The sequence below is a fragment of the Numenius arquata genome, chromosome 2 (assembly GCF_964106895.1).
Source record: "Numenius arquata chromosome 2, bNumArq3.hap1.1, whole genome shotgun sequence".
Classification (NCBI taxonomy): domain Eukaryota; kingdom Metazoa; phylum Chordata; class Aves; order Charadriiformes; family Scolopacidae; genus Numenius; species Numenius arquata.
The window spans coordinates 28,864,653-28,889,574 of record NC_133577.1 but is presented as its reverse complement, the minus strand read 5'-3'; the positions used below and the strand labels follow the sequence as shown (position 1 = coordinate 28,889,574).

Sequence of the window (24,922 nt, the reverse complement as noted above, 5' to 3'; positions counted from 1 at the left end):
TTCCTGTTGAATACCATTCACTCTAAATTTACAAGCATGATGATAATGTTTTACCTCATTTAGTGTTTGTTATTTTGAGCCAATGTTATTTTGTCCATCTCATGTTTAGATGGGTAAATAGGCAGGAAAGCTAGAAATTTGTACCATTTTAAATGTAAATTTTAACAGATTGCCGTTTAAATAATTTTTATAGCTTTTACGTATATAAAGTATTTCTGGACAAGAATGGTTGGATGGTAAATATTTGAGAGATTCTGGTATGCATATACATTAAAATATTGAATATTAAAATAGTGACACAAAGTAATTTTAGTCACTTCCACATGTGGATGTATGTTCAAATAATTTTCTCTTCTTTTTGGAGTAGAAATGTAATTATTCTGAGACAGTTTTTATATAGCAGCTGAGTACTTAATTTAGTTGCATTCAAAACTCAGTTTAGTTGCAAATCATTCCTATCCTCTACAAGATAGTCATGTTATCAACTGTTTGTTGTTGTTGTTTGCTTTTTTTTTTTCTGGCAAATGTTTGGGCTTTATCACCTGCAGTTGTTGACTTATCATCTGTTTTATGTGAAATCCAAATCTACACATACATTTGAAGTAAACTGTACAGGGGAAAAAAATATCAAAGATGATCAAAGCAAAACCAAACCTCTGCAGAATAAAAATAGACTCTCAAGGCAACCTGTTTCATAGTTAAGGCACCTGAACCATCTCTCTCCCACCTGAGAGCAGCACTTCTGAGTCCTGCCCTTGGGGAGGACCTTGCCTGCAAACACTGAGGTGTGTGAGAGCGCATAGGCAGACAGGAAAGTTGTCAGAATTGTGGGCACAATAAAAAGCCAGCCACCCTTTCAAAACTGCACTGGTGGAGCTCAGTGCTTCTGCCTGAGACCAGTTTGTGCTTGCCCATTGAGTGTACACAGCAGGGCTGGCGATATTTTGCTGCACCAGGATAGTGCTGCTGCCCTCCTGTTCTCTTTCCTTTCTGTGTGCCTGTCTCCTTTGTCACAGAGATGCCGGTGGCTCTGAGCTGTGACCTCTGTGCAAGCTGGTGCCCCTTTGCATCCCATCTCCTTTGCTCTGACTTGCTGTGAGACATCTCTGAGCCTGCCCATTTCATGTCACCTCCCTTAAAGCTTTTTGATACCCTATGCTACTTAAATGGTATTGCCAGACGTAGTAATAAACACAGCATTGAAATGAGCAGTGTAGGAAGCAGTAAAAGTCTCATTTGCATCTACCAGGGTCGTTTGAAGACACCTTTTATTTCTTTTTTTTTTTTTTCCCCACCAGTTTTAAGATAAAAGTGGCAGAGCATCTGAAAAATTAAATGACACAGTGTAGTGTAACAGTGTGTGAAATCCATGTCATAATCTTTCTTGTTTTTCTTTGAAACAAGTTTGTCTAGGTTAGAGGCTTAAAAATCTGTTTCTGGCCTTGGGTTTGTGGCTCTTGAAGATCAAAGACAGGGGAGGTCCAGACTTCCAAGGCACAGAACAAGGGGTTATTGCTATCGGTAACCCCCAAGAGTTGTTACCTTTCAACTTTTCAACGCAGTGACCATGAGATGTTACCTTTTCAACGCAGTGACCATGAGATGATAGAATTCAAGATTCATAAGGCAGCAAGGAGGGTGCGCAGCAAGCTGGCTACCCTGGACTTCAAAAGAGCAGACTTTGATCTCCTGAGAGATCTGATTGGTAAGGTAGCGTGGGAAAAAGAACTGGAAGGGAGAGGGGCCCAAAAAAGCTGGGTGGTATTTAAGGATTGCCTCCTCCAAGCTCAGGAGAGGTGCATCCCAAAAAAGAAGAAATCGGGCAAAATAGCCAGTAGGCCGGCGTGGATGAACAAGGAACTGCTGGACAAACTCAGGACCAAAAAGGAGGCCTATAGAGGGTGGAAGCAGGGAAAGGTAAACTGGGAAGAATACAGAGAAGCTGTCCGAGTCACCAGAAACCTGATCAGGCAAGCGAAAGCCCAGGCAGAACTAAATCTAGCCAGGGATGTGAAAAATAACAAGAAGAACTTCTATAGATATATCAGGGATAAAAATAAGACGAGGGAAGCTGTGGGTCCCCTCCGGAAGGAAACGGGAGACCTGGTCACCCAGGATATGGATAAGGCTGAGCTACTGAATGACTTCTTTGCCTCAGTCTTCACTGGCAAGGGCCCTAACCACACTGCCCAAGTCACGGAGGGCAAGAACGGGGGCTCTGGGAATGAAGAAGCACCCACAGTACAAGAAGACGAGGTTTGAGACCTCTTAAAGAACCTGAAGGTCCATAAGTCCATGGGACCTGATGAAATCCATCCACGGGTCCTGAGAGAACTGGCGGACGAAGTTGCTAAGCCCCTCTCCATCATATTTGAGAAATCGTGGCAGTCTGGTGAAGTTCCCACTGACTGGAAAAAAGGGAACATAACTCCAATATTCAAAAAAGGAAACAAAGAAGACCCGGGAAACTACAGGCCGGTCAGTCTCACCTCTGTGCCTGGCAAGATCATGGAGCAGATCCTCCTGAAATCCTTGCTAAGGCACATGGAGAATAAAGAAGTGATTGGAAACAGCCAACATGGCTTCACCAAGGGCAAATCGTGCCTGACAAATTTGGTGGCCTTTTACAATACTGCCACAGACTTGGTAGACAAGGGCAGAGCGACTGACGTCATTTACCTGGACTTATGCAAAGCATTTGACACTGTCCCGCACGACATCCTGGTCTCAAAATTGGAAACTCATGGATTTGATGGATGGACCACTCGGTGGATAGGGAACTGGCTGGATGGCCGCATCCAAAGGGTTACAATCAATGGCTCAATGTCCAGGTGGCGGCCAGTAACGAGTGGTGTTCCGCAGGGGTCGGTACTGGGACCAGTACTGTTTAACATCTTTGTCGGTGACATGGACAGTGGGATAGAGTGCACCCTCAGCAAGTTTGCTGATGACACCAAGCTCGGTGGCGCAGTTGACACGCTGGAGGGAAGGGATGCCATCCAGAGGGACCTAGACAGGCTGGAGAGGTGGGCTCGTGCAAATTGCATGAAGTTCAAACAAGCCAAGTGCAGGGTCCTGCACCTGGGACGTGGCAACCCCAGGCACAAATACAAGTTGGGTGGAGAATGGCTGGAGAGCAGCCCCGAGGAGAAGGACTTGGGAGTGCTTATGGATGAGAAGCTCAACATGAGCAGGCAGTGTGCACTGGCAGCCCAGAGAGCCAACCGTGTCCTGGGCTGCATCAGGAGAAGTGTGGCCAGCAGGTCTCGCGAGGTGATTCTGCCCCTCTACTCTGCGCTCGTGAGACCCCTCCTGGAGTACTGTGTCCAGCTCTGGAGTCCTCAACACAGAAAGGACATGGACCTGTTGGAACGGGTCCAGCGGAGGGCCACGAGGATGATCAGAGGGATGGAGCACCTCTCCTATGAAGACAGACTGAGAGAGCTGGGGTTGTTCAGCCTGGAGAAGAGAAGGCTCCGGGGAGACCTTATAACAGCCTATCAATACCTGAAGGGAGCCTACAGAAGAGCTGAAGAGGGACTCTTTGTCAGGAAGAGTGGTGACAGGACAAGGGGCAATGGTTTTAAATTGGAAGAGAAGAGATTTAGATTAGATATAAGGAAGAAATTCTTTACAGTGAGGGTGGTGAGGCACTGGAACAGGTTGCCCAGGGAAGTTGTGGATGCCCCATCCCTGGAAGTGTTCAAGGCCAGGCTGGATGGGGCTTTAAGCAACCTGCTCTAGTGAGAGGTGTCCCTGCCCATGGCAGGGGGGTTGGAACTAGATGATCTTTAAGGTCCTTTCCAACTCTAGCCATTCTATGATTCTATGATTCTATGATTCAAATGTGGTAACAGGGGACATGGGGCAGTAGAAGGGACCAAACCCCTGCCTCTCTGAGCCACTGCCCCCACTGTGCAAAGCCAGTGCCCCTGGGATTGTTAGTGATGGGGCTCTCCTGGCAAGTCAACCTCCCTATGGTGGCCAAGATGCCAACAAAGGACATCAGCCAGGGCTGTAGTGCTGGCTGTCACAGCAATGCTTCTCCTGTTACTTGGGCAAGTCCTGTTAAAGCCTGTGCTAGTATTTCTGCTTCCCTGCGGTATTCAGCATATGGTATTAGACACTTTTTTTTGACTTTCAGTAGCCCTGCTCATATCATAAGTTGCCCAGCTGCTGTAATGTGGGATCTGCATTCAGCACTTGCCGTCAACATTAGAACTTAGTGGTGATACAGCAGGGTCTGATTCAAAATGATCGGGAGCAACTGTAATGTCTTTTTATCCTTTGTACCGTTTTCTCCTTTTGCAGTGATTATACTCATGAAAATTTTGACTGTTCCAAGCCAAGTGAACCAATAATTATTAAAGCATCAGCAGCTTTTTTCTTTTCTCCTATTCATCATTAGTTAAATGATGAAATATTCTGAAACAGGTTCACTGTGGATGGATTTTTTTTTTCAGAAACTCCTGAGTGAAGCTGGGAGAGTTTTAGTGAAGACTTTAAAAAAGCAGAGAAACAAACCAGGAAAGATTATTTAATAATGTGAGTACAGTCATAAGACTGAACTCTGCCACCAGAACTACTATTTTCCATCTTTAGAATATGTAATAGAACACCTCTAGTGTTTTCCACAATTACTGTATTTTAAAATAGTTTTTTAAATTATAATTTTCCTTTTTATTCCAGTAAAACTGTATCAAGTTTTTTTCTGCTGCTTATAGCATCTGATATATTTTTAACAGCTTTTATGATTTTGAGACTAATCAATAAGATGCTTTAAAAACCAATGTACTGAATACTTGCCTGGGTATGGTCAGTGCTGTGGTTTGCTGTAACATTCTTCTGTATTGTTGCAGCTTTGTGTGTTATAGGGGACATTTTTGGCTCCTGGGTAATGGTAAATCGTTGGACACGAATGTGGAAATAGCTGTGACTTATGCAACAATTCTCTGTCCCTGTGATCTTAAATTTTAAATTGTCTTTAAATTGTTTATGGTTATTAGTCATCTGGCTGCTAGATCAAGTTTATCTTTGACAACTCTTGCATTCAATCCTGTATGCATAAGCAGTAAATGCCCAGTTCTTGCTTCCATCTGACTAGAGAGAGCAAAGAAGTTTTACTGTGGATTAATTCTTTCTATCTTTGATAGAAAATGGTTGAACGCAGACCCAGAATCTATGATAATAAGGTAATCTGTTTCCATTTGCAGTAGGCTTTTATTATTCATTCTTTGTAAACCATTTAGCAAGGAGTATGGGCTAACATTGATTACTCCGTAATTAGTGCTCACAGGCAGTATGGTTGGAGCCATGTTGGAAGGGAAAATTTATCAGATGTTAAAAGCCACATGACTTACATAGAGCAACCAAAGCGCAAGGTCTAAAGTGTATTAAATTGCTGTGTTTATCATCTACCTAAATGCTACTGTCAGTTCTCCAACTGCTTTATGTGCAACTGTTTCTCAAAGTGAGGCAGGAGTATCATGCATTTTATTCATAACAGATTGAACATGAGGCAATTATCAGTAAGCCATTTTATGGTGAGGCTTATTCCCTAAGTCAGGAAACTAGAAAAAGGTATTCTGTAACAGATTGGGAAGGGGCTTTTCAAAATGACCACATCATCAGTGCAGATGCACAGTGGAGCATCTGTGCAACCTTCAGGCAGTCATTTATATACATTAGTAGAGCATTGGTCTTTGTGTGACTCCTGTGGGGCATGCAAATACAGCTCAACTGTTATTTTGCTGGAAGATTTTCATGCCAAATTTTATTAAAGTACATAATGGGATAACATACAAATGAGATGAGATAAAATGCCTAAAAAGACTATCTGCAAGTGACTTGCGAGTGTTTATTCTAGAGTTCATTTTCCATTAAGTTTCAAATCTTCACAGGTTAGCTGTATTTGTTTTCCTTTAAGGCAATTCCCTGTGTAGCACAAAATTTAGCCTTCCTGCCTCCTGTGTAATACCAGTGCCACTGGCAGGGCTTGGTGATACTGTTGGTGTTTGAGCTCACTGAAGCCTCAGGCACATAAAAAGATTTTGTGGCCACAGTGGTTGCAAGAGAAATCTGAGGAGCACCGAATTGCTCCTGTGGAAATGGAAGGGGCAACATGGCCTCAGTGAGCAGGGTGTGTGTGTCCACGTGTGCTGCTGCATGCATTTCTTCTGGTATTTGCGCACTAAACAGTGATGGACGGTCAGAGGGGTGCCGGTGCCATTGTTCTGAGGCAGGCCAGGTCTCCTTTCTCTGTGAATGCTGGTCTGCTGCCAGGGCACTGTCCAACTGCTGTGGCTCTTCCCTTAAATCACTGCTCCTGGACTCTTTTGAGCTTGGATTTTCAAAGGTTGTGTGGTTTTTCTGTCAGCTTTGCCTCATTCCTTGCACTCTGCTTGGCATTTTTATCTTGTTTCTTATTTCATTTTCTGTTTTGTTGCTGTCCAAACAAATAAACTCCCACTGTTAAGGAGTTCTATTGCTCAGAAGTGCCACAGTACTTAAAAATTCTCAAGAATTCATGACAATGATCCAATGCATCTTCCAGGTTTGTGCTAAATAACCAGTTGCACAGAATTCAAAACAAAGAAATGAGTGAAATTTATTTATACTTGTTTGTTTAGAGATTCATTTACTCAGTGTGTGGAAACCTAGACCTCTAGAAAAAATCAGACCTGCAAGCAATCAGCTGCAGGGGAGAAAATAAAGAATTTCCTCCCCTTTCAAAGTGAGGGGAGGAGGAGGATTTGGGCAGAAAGCTGTCTTGCATAGTTGCAAATACTGTATTGGAAAATATAACTTTTAATGAGAGAATGTAGGTTTTGAGCTGGTGTCTTCTATTTGAGCTGTCACTGACATTTGAGCCTTTTAAAGGATATGCTTGCCCTCTGCTTGTTGCTGTAAACAGATACTGTCTTAGCATTATGTACCGTAGTGAGGATTTGTAGAATTATAATTTGTCTTCATAGTCTGATATCTTGAACATGAAAACATTGATTCATACAAACTTTCCAACAGCTCAGTGATCATTGGATATTCTGTTTGTAGTGAAACACAGAAGTTAATCATGGCTATTCTGTATCTATTAACCTGTATAACCTTTCCTTTCCTTTTGGTATGATGGATGGAGGAATCTCTGCCACAGAGTTGAAAGGTTATCATCGTATATGGATATCCTATCCTCTTTCAGATGGACTTGCTAAATCATTTCAGCAGATGAAGAACTACTTTTTTTTTTTTTTTAATGGTATTTGTGTAGTTATTGAATGCTAGGTAATGGATCTGTTGTTAACATTTATTACGTTTTATACCCGGTGGGTTATTGCAAGCATTTTGGGTTTGTGTTCTAAATATAGTAAGCTTCCTGGCCATATAACATAAAATTAAATAATCTCTGCTATATATAGATGCCGAATTATTATTTTTTTAAAACGTGTTCATTGATTTTTATTTTTTTATAATAAGGGCCATATGCGGTGTGAGTTTACCTCTTTTTCTATCTGTTCATCCCTGACAATACACATCTTGAAAGTGTGGATATATAAAGGGCTTTTTTTCTTCTGCTTCTTCTTTTGTTTTGGTTTTTTTTGGGTTTTTTTTTTTTGGTTGGTTTGTTGGTGGGGTTTTTTTAGCAAAAGATTTATTTCTTTTGTTGTGTGGAAAGAGACCATGAAAATGTGTGGTGTATACTTGACACAGCATTCCTTTATTGAATCTTCAGACAGTTTCTGTTCAGAAAGTTCTGGATTCCAGTTCAGAAAGAACTGGATTTTCAGGTGATGTATATGACCTATGCTTATTGATGCTAAATAATGACCTCTTTCAATAGGTCTCATGAGTGTGACCTGTTCTGTTCTTCTGTATTCACTCTTGATTCTCTGTGCTCACTGCTGGATCACAGTGATGGCAATTTGAATGCCAGTGGCTCTTGGATGTCACTGAAACGAATTGGTGACCCAACTCACGTTGGTAGCTACTCACCAGTACACATAAATGGTTTGAACTGATTACAGAAGGATGGATATATAGATGTTCAGCGAGACCAGCAGAGTTGAAGGTTGTGGCATTTTCAGTAACACATTTAAGCAGAACATTTGGTTGCATTACATATGATCAGCCTCTGAAGTCAGCCCTGCTTTGGACAATAGGTGGGACAAGGTGACAAAACCTAACTGGTGTTATGGTTCTGGGATCTCCCATGCTGACTTGTGGTGTAAGAATCTTCCCACAGCTACACGCTGCTCTCTCCTTGGAGTTACAAGGGGTCCTCAGAATGGTCCCCACAAAATTTGTTTCTTAATTTGAATTGAAAATCTTCAGAAAGCTGCCCTTCTTAGGCTGGTCTAATCTATACCTGCTTTTTCTCTTTTCCTTTGTTTTCCCAGTCCTGGAATCAGACATGCTTGTAGTGTTAGTTACATGTTAAATGTTAGTTACATGTTTGTTACTAAGAGATATGTCAGTAAGTCTTAAATTTGGAGGACAGGCTGCTTCCTGGCTATCATTGTGTAGATGATTAATTTATGAATAATGATCACCAAAACAGCTTTCTATTAGTGCTGAAGTTTTTCTAGAAAGAGTTTTTTCCCAAATCAAGGTTTTGAGTTGTTTTTGTTACAAAATGTAGATCTGAGTGTGTCTGTGCTGTGGAATGACTGCCTGAAGCTTTAGACTTGCTGGGTTGATTGCTGGTTTCAGTTGGATCATAGCACAAGGGGCTGCAGCTCATAAATGCCCCTCATTGTTTGCCCCAACTAACATCATCAGATTGTGTTTTTTTGCAGTGCATTAGTGCATAGTTGATCTACTCTCATCTGACCTGAAACCTAGAGATGATAATTTTGGTGTCAATGTCAATTTACTTTTTCACTGTTCAGAGGAACAGAGGAACAGTCCTTGCTGGAAGAAACTGACTCAATTGTGTAACTTGTTTTTGTACTACTGTCTTCACCCTGCACTAGTGTAGTTGGTGAAAACTTTGTCAAGGACTTCAGTGGTACAAGAGAAGTCCATCACTGAGCAAGGTGATAGTATTGTACTTATGTAAGTTTTTTGTCTTCTGGACTCAGGATGCAGCACTGGAGAAAACACTAGTTCTCGTTCCCAGGAATCTGTGATTTTCCTCCTTTCATTTAGTAGTTGCCTTTATCCAGTATTTGTACCTGCAGCTGTCCACTCATCCAACAGACATGTTTTCCACTAGAAAATGCTAACGTGTAAATGTTTTCAATGTATGCATCCTAAGTTTGCTTTCATAAACAGAATTTTTGTCATCTTGGAAAATGTGCTTAAACAGTTTTAACTCTGAATCAAATAAGTATTTGGGAACTTAATTGGTTTCTTCACGTCATAGCTATGAGAGTTGTGGTATTTCTTAGTAATTACACAGTATGAGAAAATTGTAAGAGTAGAAGAGATCCAAGAATGAGTAACTCCTCTTTAAAAATACACAATTCCACTATAAAATTGACTTAAGCTGCTTTTTGGTTTATGTCGTTATAAGAATTCCAGTTAAACATTATAAGCATTATAGGATGGTAGGACGCTTTATCCTGCCAATTTGTCTGTTTGCAATTAGTTTAGGGTACGCTTAATATGTTATTTTAGTACTTCACAAATTAAATGTAATGATGTACTGCATTTAGGGTTTATTTTTTCTTGCCAGCATTCTAAAGTATTTGCACTTCCTCTTACTTTATTTTTTTTTAAAAGTTTTGTCTTCAAAATCAGTGTCCCTGTGAAAAGAAAGCACCTTGTAAGGCTGTGTAAAAGTGTTACTTAAGTTGTAACCTGTTATCTGTTTTTATCCTTAGCTAAGGCTCTGATTTTGATAGTCACTCATTCTTAATTATTTTGGAGTCCAAGTCTCAGGTTCTTCCCCCCCCCCCATGTATTTTTTTTAATATGTGATGGTATCATTAAGTATATCATATTTTGACTCTAAAAGAGAGTTGCAGCATGTTCTTTCAGTGTCCTGAAACAACTGTCTTGGCACTGCTTAGCTTGTGTTAATCTGTTCAGTATTTTCATAGGATATATACTTTGGTTTGGAGTTATGTGTTTATATAAATTTAGTTTTAGCAGATGACTGCATATTTATTTATTTTGGCAATATAATTAATCATTCAGAAGACATTTATCCCCAAATCCCTTAGTTTTTCAGACAGACCTAGAACATCTGTTTGTAATTGTCTTGAACATCGCCAACACAAATTAGTCTTGGAAGCTCAGTCCATATTTTAGGTTAAAACGTTCACAGACATTTTCAAGGTTCATGAGTTTTACAAGAATGATTAATACCAAACATGCACTAATCCAGATTTCCACCCAAGGATTTTAAAAGTCAGAGCTTTGGTTTTCTATCTCCCACAGAAGGTCTCATCTTCAGCAGTGCAACGACCTAGTATCATGCTGGAAAGTTTTTATCAAGTTGGATGAAAAAGTAGCTTTAAATGAAGTGCAAATATGTAGTCCTGAATCAGCAAATTATTCTGTGTCAATGTCTTCTGTATACTCTCCCAATTCAGTGGCTTAGTTTGGAAACATCTGGCAGAATCGCAGCACAAAATATAGCATAAATGCAAGCTTTTCAGGTTTTGTGAAAGTTCCTATCTGTAGTGAAAAATTTTTACAAAATCTTGGGGTTACTGATGTGAAGCTGACCACATTTTGGTTAATTGTCATGTAACCAGCATGTACTCAGCCTGACTTCGGTAACACTAGTGCACAGCAGAGGGGATGCCACTACTCAGCCCCCTGAGTGAGGTTGTTTTGGAACAATTGAAATACCTACATAATAGCAGATTGTAAATTCAATCTGCTTTTAAGAAGAAAACAAGAATTATTTCTAAGTAAGAACACAGCTTAATTGAAATACGTAATTTTTCTAATTGACAGCACTGAACAAATGTATATTCTTTAAACATAACCTGTTCAGTGCGGAAGCCATCGTACCAGTAGAAAATGCATTACACATCAGTTCTGAAATATAGTTTACTTTTAAGTTAAATAACCCCAATAATATGGATTGTTTAGCGGTGAGATTGCAGATTTGAAATATGAGTGGTTCCTTGGCTAATGGGAATTTTATTGTTGACATGGTCAAGAATGCTGTCTGTTAGGAGATCTCATCTCCTCCGAAGTTGATTTTTGCTATGGTAATAGGTAGCTGCATTGTGGTGGGTTAAAGGTATTCTTCAGCTTTTTGTTATTATTTTTGGTCTTCCTGTGTTGGAATGTTTTTATCATTTTTCTTTTGTATTAGCAGAGATGATCTCCACAAGCAGCACTAACAAATGCAAAAGAGTTTGTGGTTTTGTTTTTTTTTTCCTTTGGACAAATATTTTAGTAGTAGAACTAGTTTTTGTAGATGACAGAGCTGTGTTCCCTTAGCTGCATTTACTGAGAAGTAGCAGATCTCTTTTTCAGTGTATTTGGGTCTTGAAGAGTTCACCAAAAGGAGATGTGGAGTCTTTTCATGTTGAGTTCTTACACTCAGCTTAAATTGTAGGTGTGATTTGGGTTCTTTTAGCTGTCTTAATGATCTGTGTGAAATTAGTCAGAGGCTTCAATCCATTTACTAGTTGGGAATAATCCCAATTTTAGCGAACAGAGGAGCCAGCCTCTTGATTAAAACGAAACAAGACAAAAATCCCCAAACCCAAAACTAAACCTGCATCTCTTATATTTTATACTGACAATTCAACTTTGCTTTTTGTGTTCAGACCTTAAAAAAAAAAAAAATACCCGCTTCAGTGAGTATTTCCTGCACAGCCCAAGCAACCAGAAGGACAGAGGTGAGGTGTTTGCCTCCTGGGCTGCAAGGTGCTTGTTCTTGCAGCTAGCCTGCAGAGCAGAACTTTCTCTGCACCTCTTAGCTACAGCTAATGCATGTTGATGCTTTCATAAGAAATGTTCAAATCAGCTTTGAGTGCCTGTTGCAGCCATGTAACAACAGTGGAGGCTTAACATGAGCTGCTTAAAGTTGTTGGTGTGCTGTAATGTTTTTGAGTGAAGCATGCACAGCAGAAGAACACTTGTCTCTCCCTCTGTTTATAACAGCAAAGTCTCTGATTTGGATGTAAAGCTTGACTGGAGATCAGCATTCAAGCATATAAATAAGCTAAATGTAGGGTTTATGTAGATCATACTGACAGTGCACCAGCCTTTCTAATATGGACGAACCACTCACGTGTGTGACAGCAGAGCTGTCGAAGGGGACCAGTGCCCGATCTGGTGAGGAACCTCTTTGAGTTACATTGTGTTACTGCAGGGGTGGTGGTGGATATTGAAGAAAGGGGATGAATTAGTGTGTCATGTTTTCATGAGACACAGAAGGAAGTAGCAAATAGGAGATGAAAAATTCAGAATAGGAGTAAGAAAGCTAAGAGAGGTTGCATATGTGTGTAAAAATATATACATATATACATGTATATATGTATACACTTGAAGTCTTTTCATTTTGCAAGCTTAATGAAAGTGAAGTTTTTACAAAACAGTGTGATAGATCATTCCTTCCCATGCATTTTTTCAGTTCATTGATTTGGGGCATGGTTGACTTTAGAAATTACCAGAGGCTCATGTTTTTCAAATAGGTACTGCTGGCATTTCTTTTATTCTGCAAAGTGGAGCATTGCTGTCGATTATTTAACTTCTACTGATATCTTTAAACCATATCAGCGCTGACATACATTAACAAAAACTCTATCTCTCTCCCAGTGTTTGCCCATCACAATAAACCTTCTCTTTCTTGCTTTGCAAATAAGGAATAACATATTTCTCATTTTCTTGTACTGTGCTCTTCAAAGTTTCATTCCATGGTTGTTGAACTGAAACAAATAATCTGATTTCACACACGACCCATTGCTGAAGCTACAGTACAATGATTAAAGGCCCATGTTTCTTGGCCGTGGAGAAAATGAGATTTAACTGAAGACTTATAGTGGTGTAAAGGTAGTATTTTCTGGAACATAAAAAACAATTTTAACTGGATAATTGTGCAAAATCCACGGCGAATCCATATCAATTTGTGATTCTCCATATTTGTTCAAACCTCCTTACAGTGTCTGTGCCTCTTTGAAGCTTCTTCAATACCAGTGGCAATTTTTGAAATGAAAATGTGTGCACTGATGCATCGTGATTGGGGCAAGTCAGCAGGAAGGTCAATGACAATTTCTTACCTTATGACAAATATTATGGCTTGGCAGCTCCTCCTTCTTTCAACATTCTCTATGGAATGCTGTTGTAAGAAAAAAAAATAGAACTGTTAGCTAGGTGTGAGGGAGAACATTGCATCTTGAAATTCCCATGACTTAATTAAGAAATTAATTCTATTAATGAAAATAATAGTTTCAGATTTTTAAAAAGCACTTGGTTATCTCGTGTTAATGCAAGATCATTATTATATTGTGTGATAAACTGAGCTAGAAATGGAAAAGGCTTCATTTAAAAATATATGGGATCATTTATTAAAAATTAAAGATTGAACAAAATTAGTTCAAGAGTTATTTGAATTATGAAAGCTACCCACGTTTTTATCTCCATTTTTACATTTCCAACAGAATTTATTCAAAAATCTTTTTGCAAGTATTATCTGTGCTCCCTCTCTAAAATAAGGAGCAGTTTCTGGGAGACACTAAATTATTCGGACACTTCATCAGTTGAAATAACTCTCTTTTATGAAGGTATTGGCTACAGTTAGAAACATAGCAGTACTAATAACAGTACTAGTTTATGAGAGAGAGCTGCCATTTGCAGCCACGCCGAAACATGTGCATATCTTCAAGCAGGTTAGTACTACTGAAATTTTCAGGGTTACGCGCCTTCCAGGTCAAACACAATTCTTCAACATGAAAGTTTGTTCTGAAGCTAGTGATGACATAGGATTCTAAAATACAATTCTCAGTTGGGCCAATTTCTTTTTAAAGACCTTTCTGTTGGAAATTGACAAATTTGGAAACCATGAAGGGTGTACAGGTTTTGCTTGCTTACTAATTAGTAGGTATAATGGGTGGGAAGTGGACTGAGGTACACTAACACTAGTGCTCTCAAATGTTAAATTATTATTACCTTTTTTCTGAAAATATATAGGTGTTACTATGGTTATAGAGACATTTCTTTTGACTTTTTTTTGCTTCTCTACTAAGTGGAAAAGGCAAACTTGGATAACTAATCTTTGAAATTGAAGAAATATCTGTTATGCTTTTAGCCATCAGATGTCACCAGAGTACAGATAGTAAGTATTCAGTGATGTGGAACTTATTTATGGCTTTCCTTGGTTGTTTATTTTGGAGTGGGAAGACTGCAGTCCTGCAGAGGCTTTCTCAGATCAGCGGTTGCAGTATCTTGGCCAGCCCCACAATGGCTGTGACTCTCTTAGAGTGTTGAGCAAGGAACAGGTTTGGGACCTTGTCCTGCTTCTGTAGGGGCACTGACACAAAATGAAGTGGGGGCAGAAGCAAGCAAGAGGTGAACAAATATCACCACACAGTTCATCCGTGGTATTTGTGTGCTTGTTACAGTGGAATATTTAGCAGAGGCCTTGAAAGCAACTTGAGTCTTCACTGCACATGTAGCTTCGGGAGTGCTTCTTAGCTTGTATACCCTCATTTGCTTTCCGCCATTTGGATGTACAAATTCTAAATCTACAAAAAGAAATGCACCACAGCTTATTTTGAGTCCAGCTGTATCTGTTCAAGTTTTTTGCCTGTAATATTTAAAAAAAAAAAAAATAATCACAAGGTCAATAAGGGAAAGGAGCTAAGAAAGAAAAAAGCTGATGAAGATATTTCTCTCTGAGAGGGTCAGAGGGGTTTATATTTCACTGAAAATCATAGATCCATGTGATCCAGGAGGTAATACTAGCAGGATGTAAATATTTACAGCAGTATGATATTTTAGAGTAACAACTTTCTTTTTGTGGAACAGTGACTTATAGGTCAAAGAAAAAAATACTTGGACATACAGCAGGTTAATGAGCAATGACTTTATCATTTTTATAGGGAAAAGTGAAAGATGGGATGTTTTGTTATACTTGGCTTCATTGGATTGTAACCATATGTTCCTGAAATAAGCATTTAAAACTATTGCATGTAGCTTTTTTACGTGTTTCTAAGTTACAGATATGACCTTTTCATATTGTGATGAAATGTAATCTTATATAATCTTACTCTTCCTCAGTATTTGGCTTTTTCTTTGATTAAAATCCCGAGGTGGAATGAAGGTATTGTGTGACTGAAATTAATCTGTTTAAGCCTGAAATTGCTGGAGTCATGTTGGCGTGTCAAGTGCAGGCAAACACTGGAGATGGTCTTGATTTGAGAGAAATTGTGTCAAATTAGCTTTTTAGGGCAAGTAGGTGTAGGAGACAATTTGTAGTAGTTACCTTGTGCTCTTGGAGCCAAATTCCACTGTGTTTCTGCTTCAGTGCTCTCAGTGGGGGATAGCTGTGAGTTTTGCTGAGAGGCTAATTACAGTATTTTCACACAACTATTGATCTCTGTTGTGATGGCATTTGTTTTATTCATCGTGCATGTTGATAAAGTGTGCATGTGAGTCTTTCTCTCTATATATACACACACTATGCATATGTACATATATACACACGTATAAATGTAAAAGGTATTTTATTCTAAACCTAGTCTGTCTTCTAGAACAAAAGGGTACTGTTTTGGGAGATGCTGAGTGCTTCTCCGGAACAACGTTTTCAGTTAAAGGGCCTTGTTCTACTGAAATTACTTCTGAAGTATTTTCTTGGTTTTCAGTAGAGAGATTTTCTTGTTTTTCCTGGCATAGGTTAGGATCAGAGGTAAATATTGAATGAAGAAATATAATTCAAAGGTAACATTAAATTTCTTGCCTGTTTGAGTGCCGTATTTTTAGGTATTTTTTCTTATAACTTCCTTCACTGATTTTATTGGAAAGCATTGCATCTGAAGCATTTTATCAGTTACCAGCTTAATGGAGAGGTGTGTAATTCTGTTCTTGGTTTCAGAATAAGTACTGCACTTCTAGTGGCTCTATTTTCTGAAAATTAACATGAGGTTTTTTTTTCAGTTTAATTGAAGGAGAATTGTCTCTTTGTGGCTCGGGATAACTTTTCAGTTTCAGTGAAGAATCTTGCACCATTCTATAAGTGTTGGATATAGTGCAAAAAAGTTTTGAAAAACAAATATTTTCTTATCATAATTTAGCAATGCTGCTATCATTGCATGAACACAAAGACTAGCTTCTACATAAGAGTAAATGAAAATCTACTGTTTAAATGTCTTTCTATTGTTTTTCCTACCTTGATTTTGGCTCCTTTGTCCACCAAAAGAAGAAAAAGCTAAAAATCCAACATAAATTCTCAGAAAAGATGATACTGGAATGACAAAATGACTGTAGGCCATAACAAGGTTTAATTTAGAAAATGTTTTTCATAATTTTCAGACCAGGTATTCTTCAGAAGAAAAATCAAGATGCAGAAAAACACCTAACACACAACAACAGATAAAAAATACCATCCAGAACCTCCTGTCAGCTGAAGTCATATGACCCAGCATGTTCATTACCAATTTGGTGTATACTTTAAAACCAAATAAAGATTTTTTTTTTATATGTGTATATATATACACATACACAAAAACAATGTTTGCAAAATCTGAACAGAACTGATGCCCATCCTAAGCAGAAGGATCCTCTCTCTTCCCTCATCTATTTGAATTCTGTTTTTTCCATATAGAATGTATCCAGAAAGGTTTCAGGGTGTTAAATATAAGGCTGCGTGTAACAAGAATTACAGAAACCAGCATTGAATGTGGGCATTCAGGGTGGCACGTGAGACTTAAGAACCCAAGACTTAAATTATGGGAAGTCATCCTGAATAACCTGTATTTTTGTTTGTGTTAGTAGGTCATGGGCTTGTGAGTTCAAATACCTCAACTGAACTTTTGTCATGGACCAGGTGTTTTGTTTACCACTTCTGTAGTATGTTTAGGTATAAAGCAGATAATCGTTATATTGGGAAACAAAGTAGGTGTGTTTTTCTTATATATAAGATCTTAGTTCTCACTTGAATAAGTGACTCTGATCATTGATGGTCAGCTGTAGTTACTATCGTTTAACTCTAAATATTTGTCATTCTTGCTACTTCTCAGAAAGCTAATTCTCCCCAGTGCTGCTCTTAGGATAAAAAAGATAATTCATTTAGTTGCTCAACACAATGAAGTCTGAGAACATAGAAGATTTTTTGCATGACTTTTTAGGAACACAGGTTTCAAAGGCTTCTTACCTGTTGTACTCTTGTTCGCCAAGACCCAACAGGTTACGTGGGACCAGAGAAGAGTGTACAGAATAAGCTTAGGGCAGAAAACCCTGTCAGCCTTATTTCAGAGGCTGTGGGCCGTGGAGCGCATGGAGGATGGCTTCTCCTCCACCAGCTAATCTGCAGTTTCAGAGCAGGTTCAGGGCCCTGGCAGAGGAGAAGCCCTGAGCCTGCCAAGCTCCCCCAAGTCAGCACCCAGGGCACCAGAGGGGCTAGGAATCTCTGCTGTGGGCACAGCTCACTGGTTGTGGAGGGTTATTGCATGCCAAGGGCTTGGATTTGGGATGTTGCAGAGGTTGTATGCCCTGGGGTTGCTGCCACCTGACACCCAGCACCCTCTGTCCTTGTCCCCAGAGCCATGCTGTGGCTTTTGGTATGCTGGAGATGCCCTCCAACCCACAGTGCCTGATGCCCATGTGGGTCAACAGTGGGGTAACAGCTGGGGACCAACTGTGCTGCTACACTGTGTTATTCTTGTGCTGGGAGAGAGGTGAGGAAAGTAACTTGTAAATGCATTTAACATAACCCCTCTGCTCTCAGATCTACCAAATTTAAAATGGAAGTTTGCTATTCGCATCTTTATTTTTATTATTAGAAGACAGAAGAATTTTGGTAAAATGATGAATGACATGTTTGCTTATTGTGGGTATTGATTGCTTTCATTTTGTGACAAGTCTGAAATGCACAGGCATGAGAAAATCCAAGTAGACTTTATGCACTTGACATGTTCGACTGAATCGCAGAGGTCTAAGAATTTGTTCAGGAAATTAGTTCAACGTGACATGCGTCTGAAAGAGCCGCTCTTTTGTTATATGTATATATTACGGTATTATTAACTGAAAAACATAAACAACAAAAATGCAGTAGGGGATTTGTGTGAGATTGCCCTTTTGTCCTGCAAGCTGTGGCAGAAGCAGAAGTGTGAATAAACTGCATAGGAAGGAGTGTTGAGTGCAGTCTGGTAATCAAATGTTCTGTTATATCTGACACTTAACTTGTGAGTAGGGTTGAAAGTCAAGTGCCTGCAATCAGCAGAGAAGTGTAGATGCATTTTCATTATAAATTAAGTAGTCTAATTGTATTTGGTTGGGTTTTGTTGTGGTTTTTAAAATTATATTAGGTCCTTCCTGGGAAACAAGTATTTTGTGATGTTTTTAAAAGGGCGCATTTTGTACATTGTGAGAGTGTGAGTGTGGCTCTGATAGGACCTGAGAGTCCAGGCAAACCCTTGTCAACCTCTTCGCTCTGTGATTCAGGCTTGGCACATTCTTCTTAGGATTTTAGCCATGTGTTTTCAGGCTGTCTCCCAGGCTGAAACTTATACTTGGGAGCACCTTCCCATAAACTTGGCTGCTTCAGTGCTCATCGTCAGCCCTCTCCTTACAGTGCTCTAGTCTTCTTATACCTTTAACAAAAAGGAAATTAAAAAAAAGCCAAAAGAAACAGAGTTATTTTGCTGGGGAGCATGTGTGTGCCACCTCCAGTTGAACTGTTTTACTAGTTTTTTCCTTATCTCGTAGGTTTTCATCTCCTGTCCATATCAATCCCTTGGGACTTTCCCCATCCACCTATGTACTTGGGTTTATTTTTTTGCCTGCTCAATACATATTGGGAGAGCTTGTTCTGTGAATAGTGTTTGCAGACAATAATGATGAAAAGATTTAGTAATATCCAAATTCCTCTGGGTAAAGATTCTTCACCTGACTGGAACACTATGCTAGACAGCAACTGACAACCTCTGCTTATTTTATTCTTGTAGATTTTTTTTAGTACAGGATAAGATCCTCACTTGAGCTTGCTATTTCATAAGGGGTTGTAATTGTTTGGAGAATCTTGTTGAAGCTGTATTGGAAAATTAATAATTTATTTTCAGTTGCTACGTCTTTCTTTCTTTTTCTATTGTGGCAGAAACTTTTTCAGAGATTAAAGTATTACTGAATGCATTAGATGAAATTCTGTGCATTTTCTCATCCATGAAATTAGTCGCATTAGGCAAGATGCGGTAGATACCTTGTGAGTAACCTGATACTATCTCCAGATGATGTTTACAGGTAATGAGAAATGCAGGGGAATACTTGACAGTAACTTTAAATATGTTTCAATAAAGCCTATAACATCAATAAAATATTGAGAAGGACAGGAATAAACTAGGCAAATTGTCTCACTTTTTAAAACATTCTAAAATACATGAATCCTGTATATTTGAATACATTAATCTTATTCTTGAATTCTTTATATTCAGATTAAGTGTTTTAGATCATGCTGGTTTATGTTTAAAATGTCATGTAGCAAGATAAATAGATGCTATAAATTTCAAAGATATTTTTTTTTTTAGTCCAAGAGGGAGGAGAGGATTGGAAGAAAAAGCAACAATTTCACCAGTAGCTTTACTATTCAGCTCTGTAACAGGCATTCAGGCATTCTACATCTGCTTGTCATTCAAAGAAACCCCAAAAGATGAATGGATAGTTCATTCATTATACAGTGCTAGCAGGGAGTCACCTTATTCAAATAATCTGACTGGTAGTGTCAGTTTGGCAAGAATCCAAGTTTTGAGTGATGGTTCTTAGATTTTGGTGTTTGTATATGTTACGGCAGCATCATTAACCGTTAGGGATGAAGAATAGAAAGAAATAATCCTGTAAAGTATTGAAACTTCAGTAGGTGCTGAAGGAGTTTGGTGTTTTGTGGCGACAGGTCCACTATTTGTTTTACAAAAGAAAGAATGAATACATGTTGATGATTTAACACCAACATTTCCAGTAAATCCTGGCATTTCTGGAAAAATACCAAGAGGTATACCAAGGCAAGCTATGCTTGCAGTATATTAAGATTGTCAGATCTAGCCCTCTGATGGAAGAATGTGAAATCTGTAGGAGAGACTTCTCTGATAGTTATGGGCATTCATTTACTTAAATTCTGGCTCCAGAAAGTTATAGTTACTCTGCTCTGGGAATCTGCGTTTTACTTGTTGCTGCTGAGACTTTTTGGTACTTTAATGTGTATGGGACTGAAGTTGCAAATGCTCTGTTATCAAAGTCCTAACTCGTTACTGTGTTTTTATGAATAGCATTTAGAACAAAAAGAGTCTGTCTTCAAAACGGTTTTGCTCATTCTGCAGCAGGGTGAGCACTTAGTCATTCAGATAATAGTGTATAACAATGAAGAGAATTTTGATAGAGGCTGCTAGCATGGGTGTAGAATATTGAATACAAAGGACATATCTAGAAACAGAGAGGTCAAAAGCTCCTTCCTGACCTCTGTGATTCTGTGCAGCCTTGTAAAACAGACCTGTAAAGGACAACAGGGACAGGCTGCAGAGTGAGCATCTCAAGGGCTGCGGCCATGCATGTGGGAAGCTGAAGAGCAAACCAAAGTTCTAGGTGCTTGGCTTTCTTTTTTTGTTCTAGATAAGGAGGCAGATTTTTAGTGGTTATGTTGCCTGCAATGATGTGAATGGTTCACTGGCAGACTTGAAAGATAATAAAGCAATAACTAAACAGGTTAAAGTCCTAGTAGTGTCATCTTTCAGTAATTTGAAAGGTCTAGCTTCAGAAAAGTTTTAATCTATCCTGTTAATTGTGAAATATCTAGAAAGAAGGTGTGGATTTCTTCTAAATGATTCTTTTATGTCCTTGATACAACATGGTGCTTAGTAATAAACGGTGTGTCAATACTTGTCTTGATGGGAAAGAATTTATATGCATAGTTCATGAGCATGTATTTATACCCAGACTGCTTCTGATATCCAAATCAATGAGCAGGTCCAAACAGCATTTCTGTTTCGTTTTTTTTTTGTTTTTTTTTTTTTTGTCTACAGTTGTTATTTCACTGAAGTGTATTTCTTCCCAAAATTATTCTGATTTGAGCATCTAATCTAGAATGAGAAATATGTGTTCCTCTATCATAGGCTGGTTAAAGTTGTGCTATTGCTCAACCTTGAAAATGAAGCAGCTATCTCCAGCTGGCAAAATGAAGATTTCACACTTGTTTCTAACTCTGAATCATCCTCAGACATTGTACCTTCAAATCAAAAACCTGTTGTGCATGTACAAGATTTTGGATTCTGTTTATAGGAATCCAACAGTTGCTAGTTTTTTCAGTCTCCAGGTCTGGCTTTGCAGGTAGGAAGGTAAAGAAGGCACTAGCAAAATGTGCTTATATCTGAAATATTTATAATTTAGTTTTCTCCTGGTAGTTATTAGAAATGGCTATGAAATATTGTGCAACAGAATAGTGATTTTTATGCAGTAGAAATGAAGATGGTTGCTTGATTGTGATGATCTGTACCTAATACTCCTCTTAATCTTTGACCAATGCAGCTATCTAAACTCCCTGAATGCTTATGAGTCCTAAGACAGTGCATAAGCTGTTATTTTTAATAATTCAAACATAGCAATACTTTGATATAGCAGCAAAATACCTTTTCAAATTCTGGGACTTGAGGGAAAGGAGAGGTTGGTTTGTGCTAGAGGATGCTCCATGGTATTTCTGGTGTTCTGCCCCTACTCCTGATAGTTTTGGTGTCATGGCTGCAATCAGTGGGCTGAATTCATCATCCAGAAGTTCTAGAATGAAGTTTGTGAACATGTTGGTGCTGTCTTTTTTGGATGTGGCCTTTGGAGATTGTTCTACCATTTTGAAGTCACCTGTAGAAATTAAAATTTGGAGACAACTGGGTGATGTAAATAAAAGAAGAAAGAAAGGTCATGTCATAAAGCAGTTGAGCTGGGAATCTGAGTGTAGGGTATGCAGCCTATAGATTACTGATGATAATGGGGGGGATTCTTGGTGTAAGCAGAGATAGAGAATTACACCTTGTTTTAGCCATGTGAGTTGGGAGTGTGAGTGAAAAGAACACACCTAGGACCCATGTGCAGACATCAGAAATCTTGCAGAGAAAGATCCTTCATCTGGTCATTTAAACTTGCCCTTTTAGTAAAAAATGGGCTGTGTTAAATGCTTAGTTATCTCCCAATTAAATTCGAAGGTTGAATTAATCTATATTAGCTAAATGTAAAGCACTATAGCAATGCAAAATTATATTACTAAAATTGCCTTTTGAGGGGGAAAGTGGGGGAAAGTGGCGTGACTGACACATACCTCCTTCCTTGCCTTGCAGAAGGATGGAGAAGGGGAGTACTGAGGAGTAGCTCATGGTGACAGTTTTGTGGTTGTAACTGAGCTGTGTGCAGCTTGCAAGGTAATGGTGGCCCCCAGTCAGGCACTGTGCTTGATTAAGGGCAGAGAGATGGCCAGGAGGAAGTCTGAGGGGAAGTAATAAAGATTCTGCCATCCATACAGTCTAGTAAATTGTTGTGTCTTTAGTGTTAACAACAACAACAAAAGTATATACTGCTTTCCCAGCCTAATGAGCACCCATAAAGCATGTAAGTAACTTTGCATGTTAAGAAATCAAAATGAAAACTTCCCAGTATTACCAGAATAACGTAACATGTTCAGTAGTTTCTATAGGGAAATAAGAGAGGAGGGAAGCTTCGAAATCTATCTCGTTTCTACTTATCTGAAATAAATCTCTTTACCTGAACTTATGTATTTGAGGTGTAAGATTTGTTCTCTGTGTGCTTTCACATTTATTTCCTTAGTGTCTAAGGAAAGTTAAAAACTTCCATGATATTTTCTTAACTCGTATAACTGTGAACTAAGACAGCATCAGAAAACGGTACTAGAGTCAGGGAGGTGCTTTTAACCTTTAGATTGTGAGGTATAGCACTGGTAGTTATCCTTCCATCTTTCACTGGATTTTTATTTCAACACCCACCCCCAATTAATTTTTATTTTGGTCTTATTGTCTGCCGGTCAGAAGTATTTTCTTAGAACAGAAATTTCTGCAGATGTGTCAACTTTGGAATCTGTTCTAAAGTTATGTTTTGATGTCACAATTCCAGGTTCACAGTAAGGTCTTGCTTAAGACAGAGAGTGACGCTTGCTTAAGACAAGACCCAAGACAGATAATAAATAGATTAACTAGCTGTATTGCACAGCTCTAATGAGCTATCTAAAAAATCAAACTCCTGAGTATTATAGCTATATGGAGGGGAAAAAAAAAAGCATATGATATATTTACTGTTGACCCAAAGTGGCCCCAGAGGTGCTGTCACATGAGTAAAGGATTGTGAATATAGCTTTGAATGTAACCATGCACAATTTCTTCTTGCATAACAGTGCACTTTAGACTAGTGTTGTTTTTCACATATTTTTCTTGTCTTAGAATATTTGAAAATTGCTAGTTATGTAAGATGGATAAATACAAAACTCTATTTGTATTTATAACTGATTTTCTTTTTTTTTCTAAACAGGAATGAACATCTGCAGAGGTGCTCTCAGTGCAAGGTTGCTAAATACTGTGGTAAATCTTGTCAGGTAAGACGAAAAATAACAGCTCTAAAGGGTTGAAGAAAATAGGCATTTGATGTCTTTATTTACAGGTTCTCCACACTTTTTGCGCATTGTCATACCTCCACACTGCAATTTCTTATTTGTAGTTATGGACAGAGTGTGTAAACATGATGCCTTCTTTTATTTGAGTATTTTTATAGTTACAAATATAAGATTATGATCGGTGCAACAGACAAAACTAAGCTGAAAAGTTTGGCTGTGCTTGGTTAGAGGGGGAGGAAAAATTCTTCAGCTTTGCTGGCTGTAGACTGAAGGCTCTAAGTCAATTTTGCAGTAAAACAAGTTGTATTTCAAGAGTAATTTTTATCATGACAAAATATATATTCTATGATTCTGTGATATATTCCATTTTTTTTAAAGAGGGAATATGCGTCAAGAACTCGCAGAGAAGACCTTGGGCAAAACTGTATCTCTGAGGAGGTTTTCAAGAAGGTGGAGTGAGGCTCTTCACAGCGGTGCATGGGAGGACAAGGGACAACAGGCTTAAGTTGAAAGAGAGGAGGTTCACATGGGATATAAGGAAAAGCTGTGTCACCTTGGGGAGAGCCAAAAGGTGGAACAGGCTGGCCAGGGTGTTTGTGTCATCTACATGCTTTGAGGGTTTCAAGACCCCACTAGATGAAGCTCTAAGCTGGGTCTGACCACAGAGCTGACCCTGCTTTGCAACTAGAGAACTCTGTACATCCCTTCCAACCTGAAATATCTTGTGATTCTATCCTATGAAACAGTTCTTAAAGGTCTTCAAACCTAAAACCTTAGCTTTTATATTTGGCTTGTATTGACACTTAAGAATGTGTGCAGAAGTTGGCAGGACTTGGTACTGAGTGGGCACGCGAAGGTAAATGACTGTGTAACGTCTAACACAGCAGAGGACCAGGCACCTGAGTTATGAAACACGAGGGTTGCCTTACAGAACCCTTGATTTTTTTAAATGATTCCTCTTAGCTTTGTGTTGTGATTTCTGGTTTGTTTCTTTTTTTTTTTTTTTTTCCTAAATAGAGAAAAATGAAGAAAACCAACTAATGGTCAAAACAGACTAGTAGTAATACTCTATTTGATGTATACAAATTGAACTTTTTAAGTTAAGTCCTTGATGTTCAAATGATCTTTTCATGTCGTGTGCTTTTATAAACAATTAATCCTTAGTATAATCTGCAGTGTTCTCAACATGCCAGAACCCCCTCCTTTTTGGCA

At 38.8% G+C, this 24,922-nt stretch overlaps 1 protein-coding gene across 3 annotated transcripts in view; it reads left to right on the top strand.

Moving 5' to 3' along the window:
- Positions 1 to 24,922, top strand: part of SMYD3 (SET and MYND domain containing 3) — a 422,465-nt gene that overhangs the window by 27,555 nt on the left and 369,988 nt on the right. For all 3 annotated transcript variants that reach the window (XM_074168179.1, XM_074168178.1, XM_074168177.1), the window contains one exon: positions 23,629 to 23,692. In XM_074168179.1, coding sequence (XP_074024280.1) covers positions 23,629 to 23,692 — 64 coding nt within the window. The remainder of the gene's footprint in view (positions 1 to 23,628; positions 23,693 to 24,922) is intronic.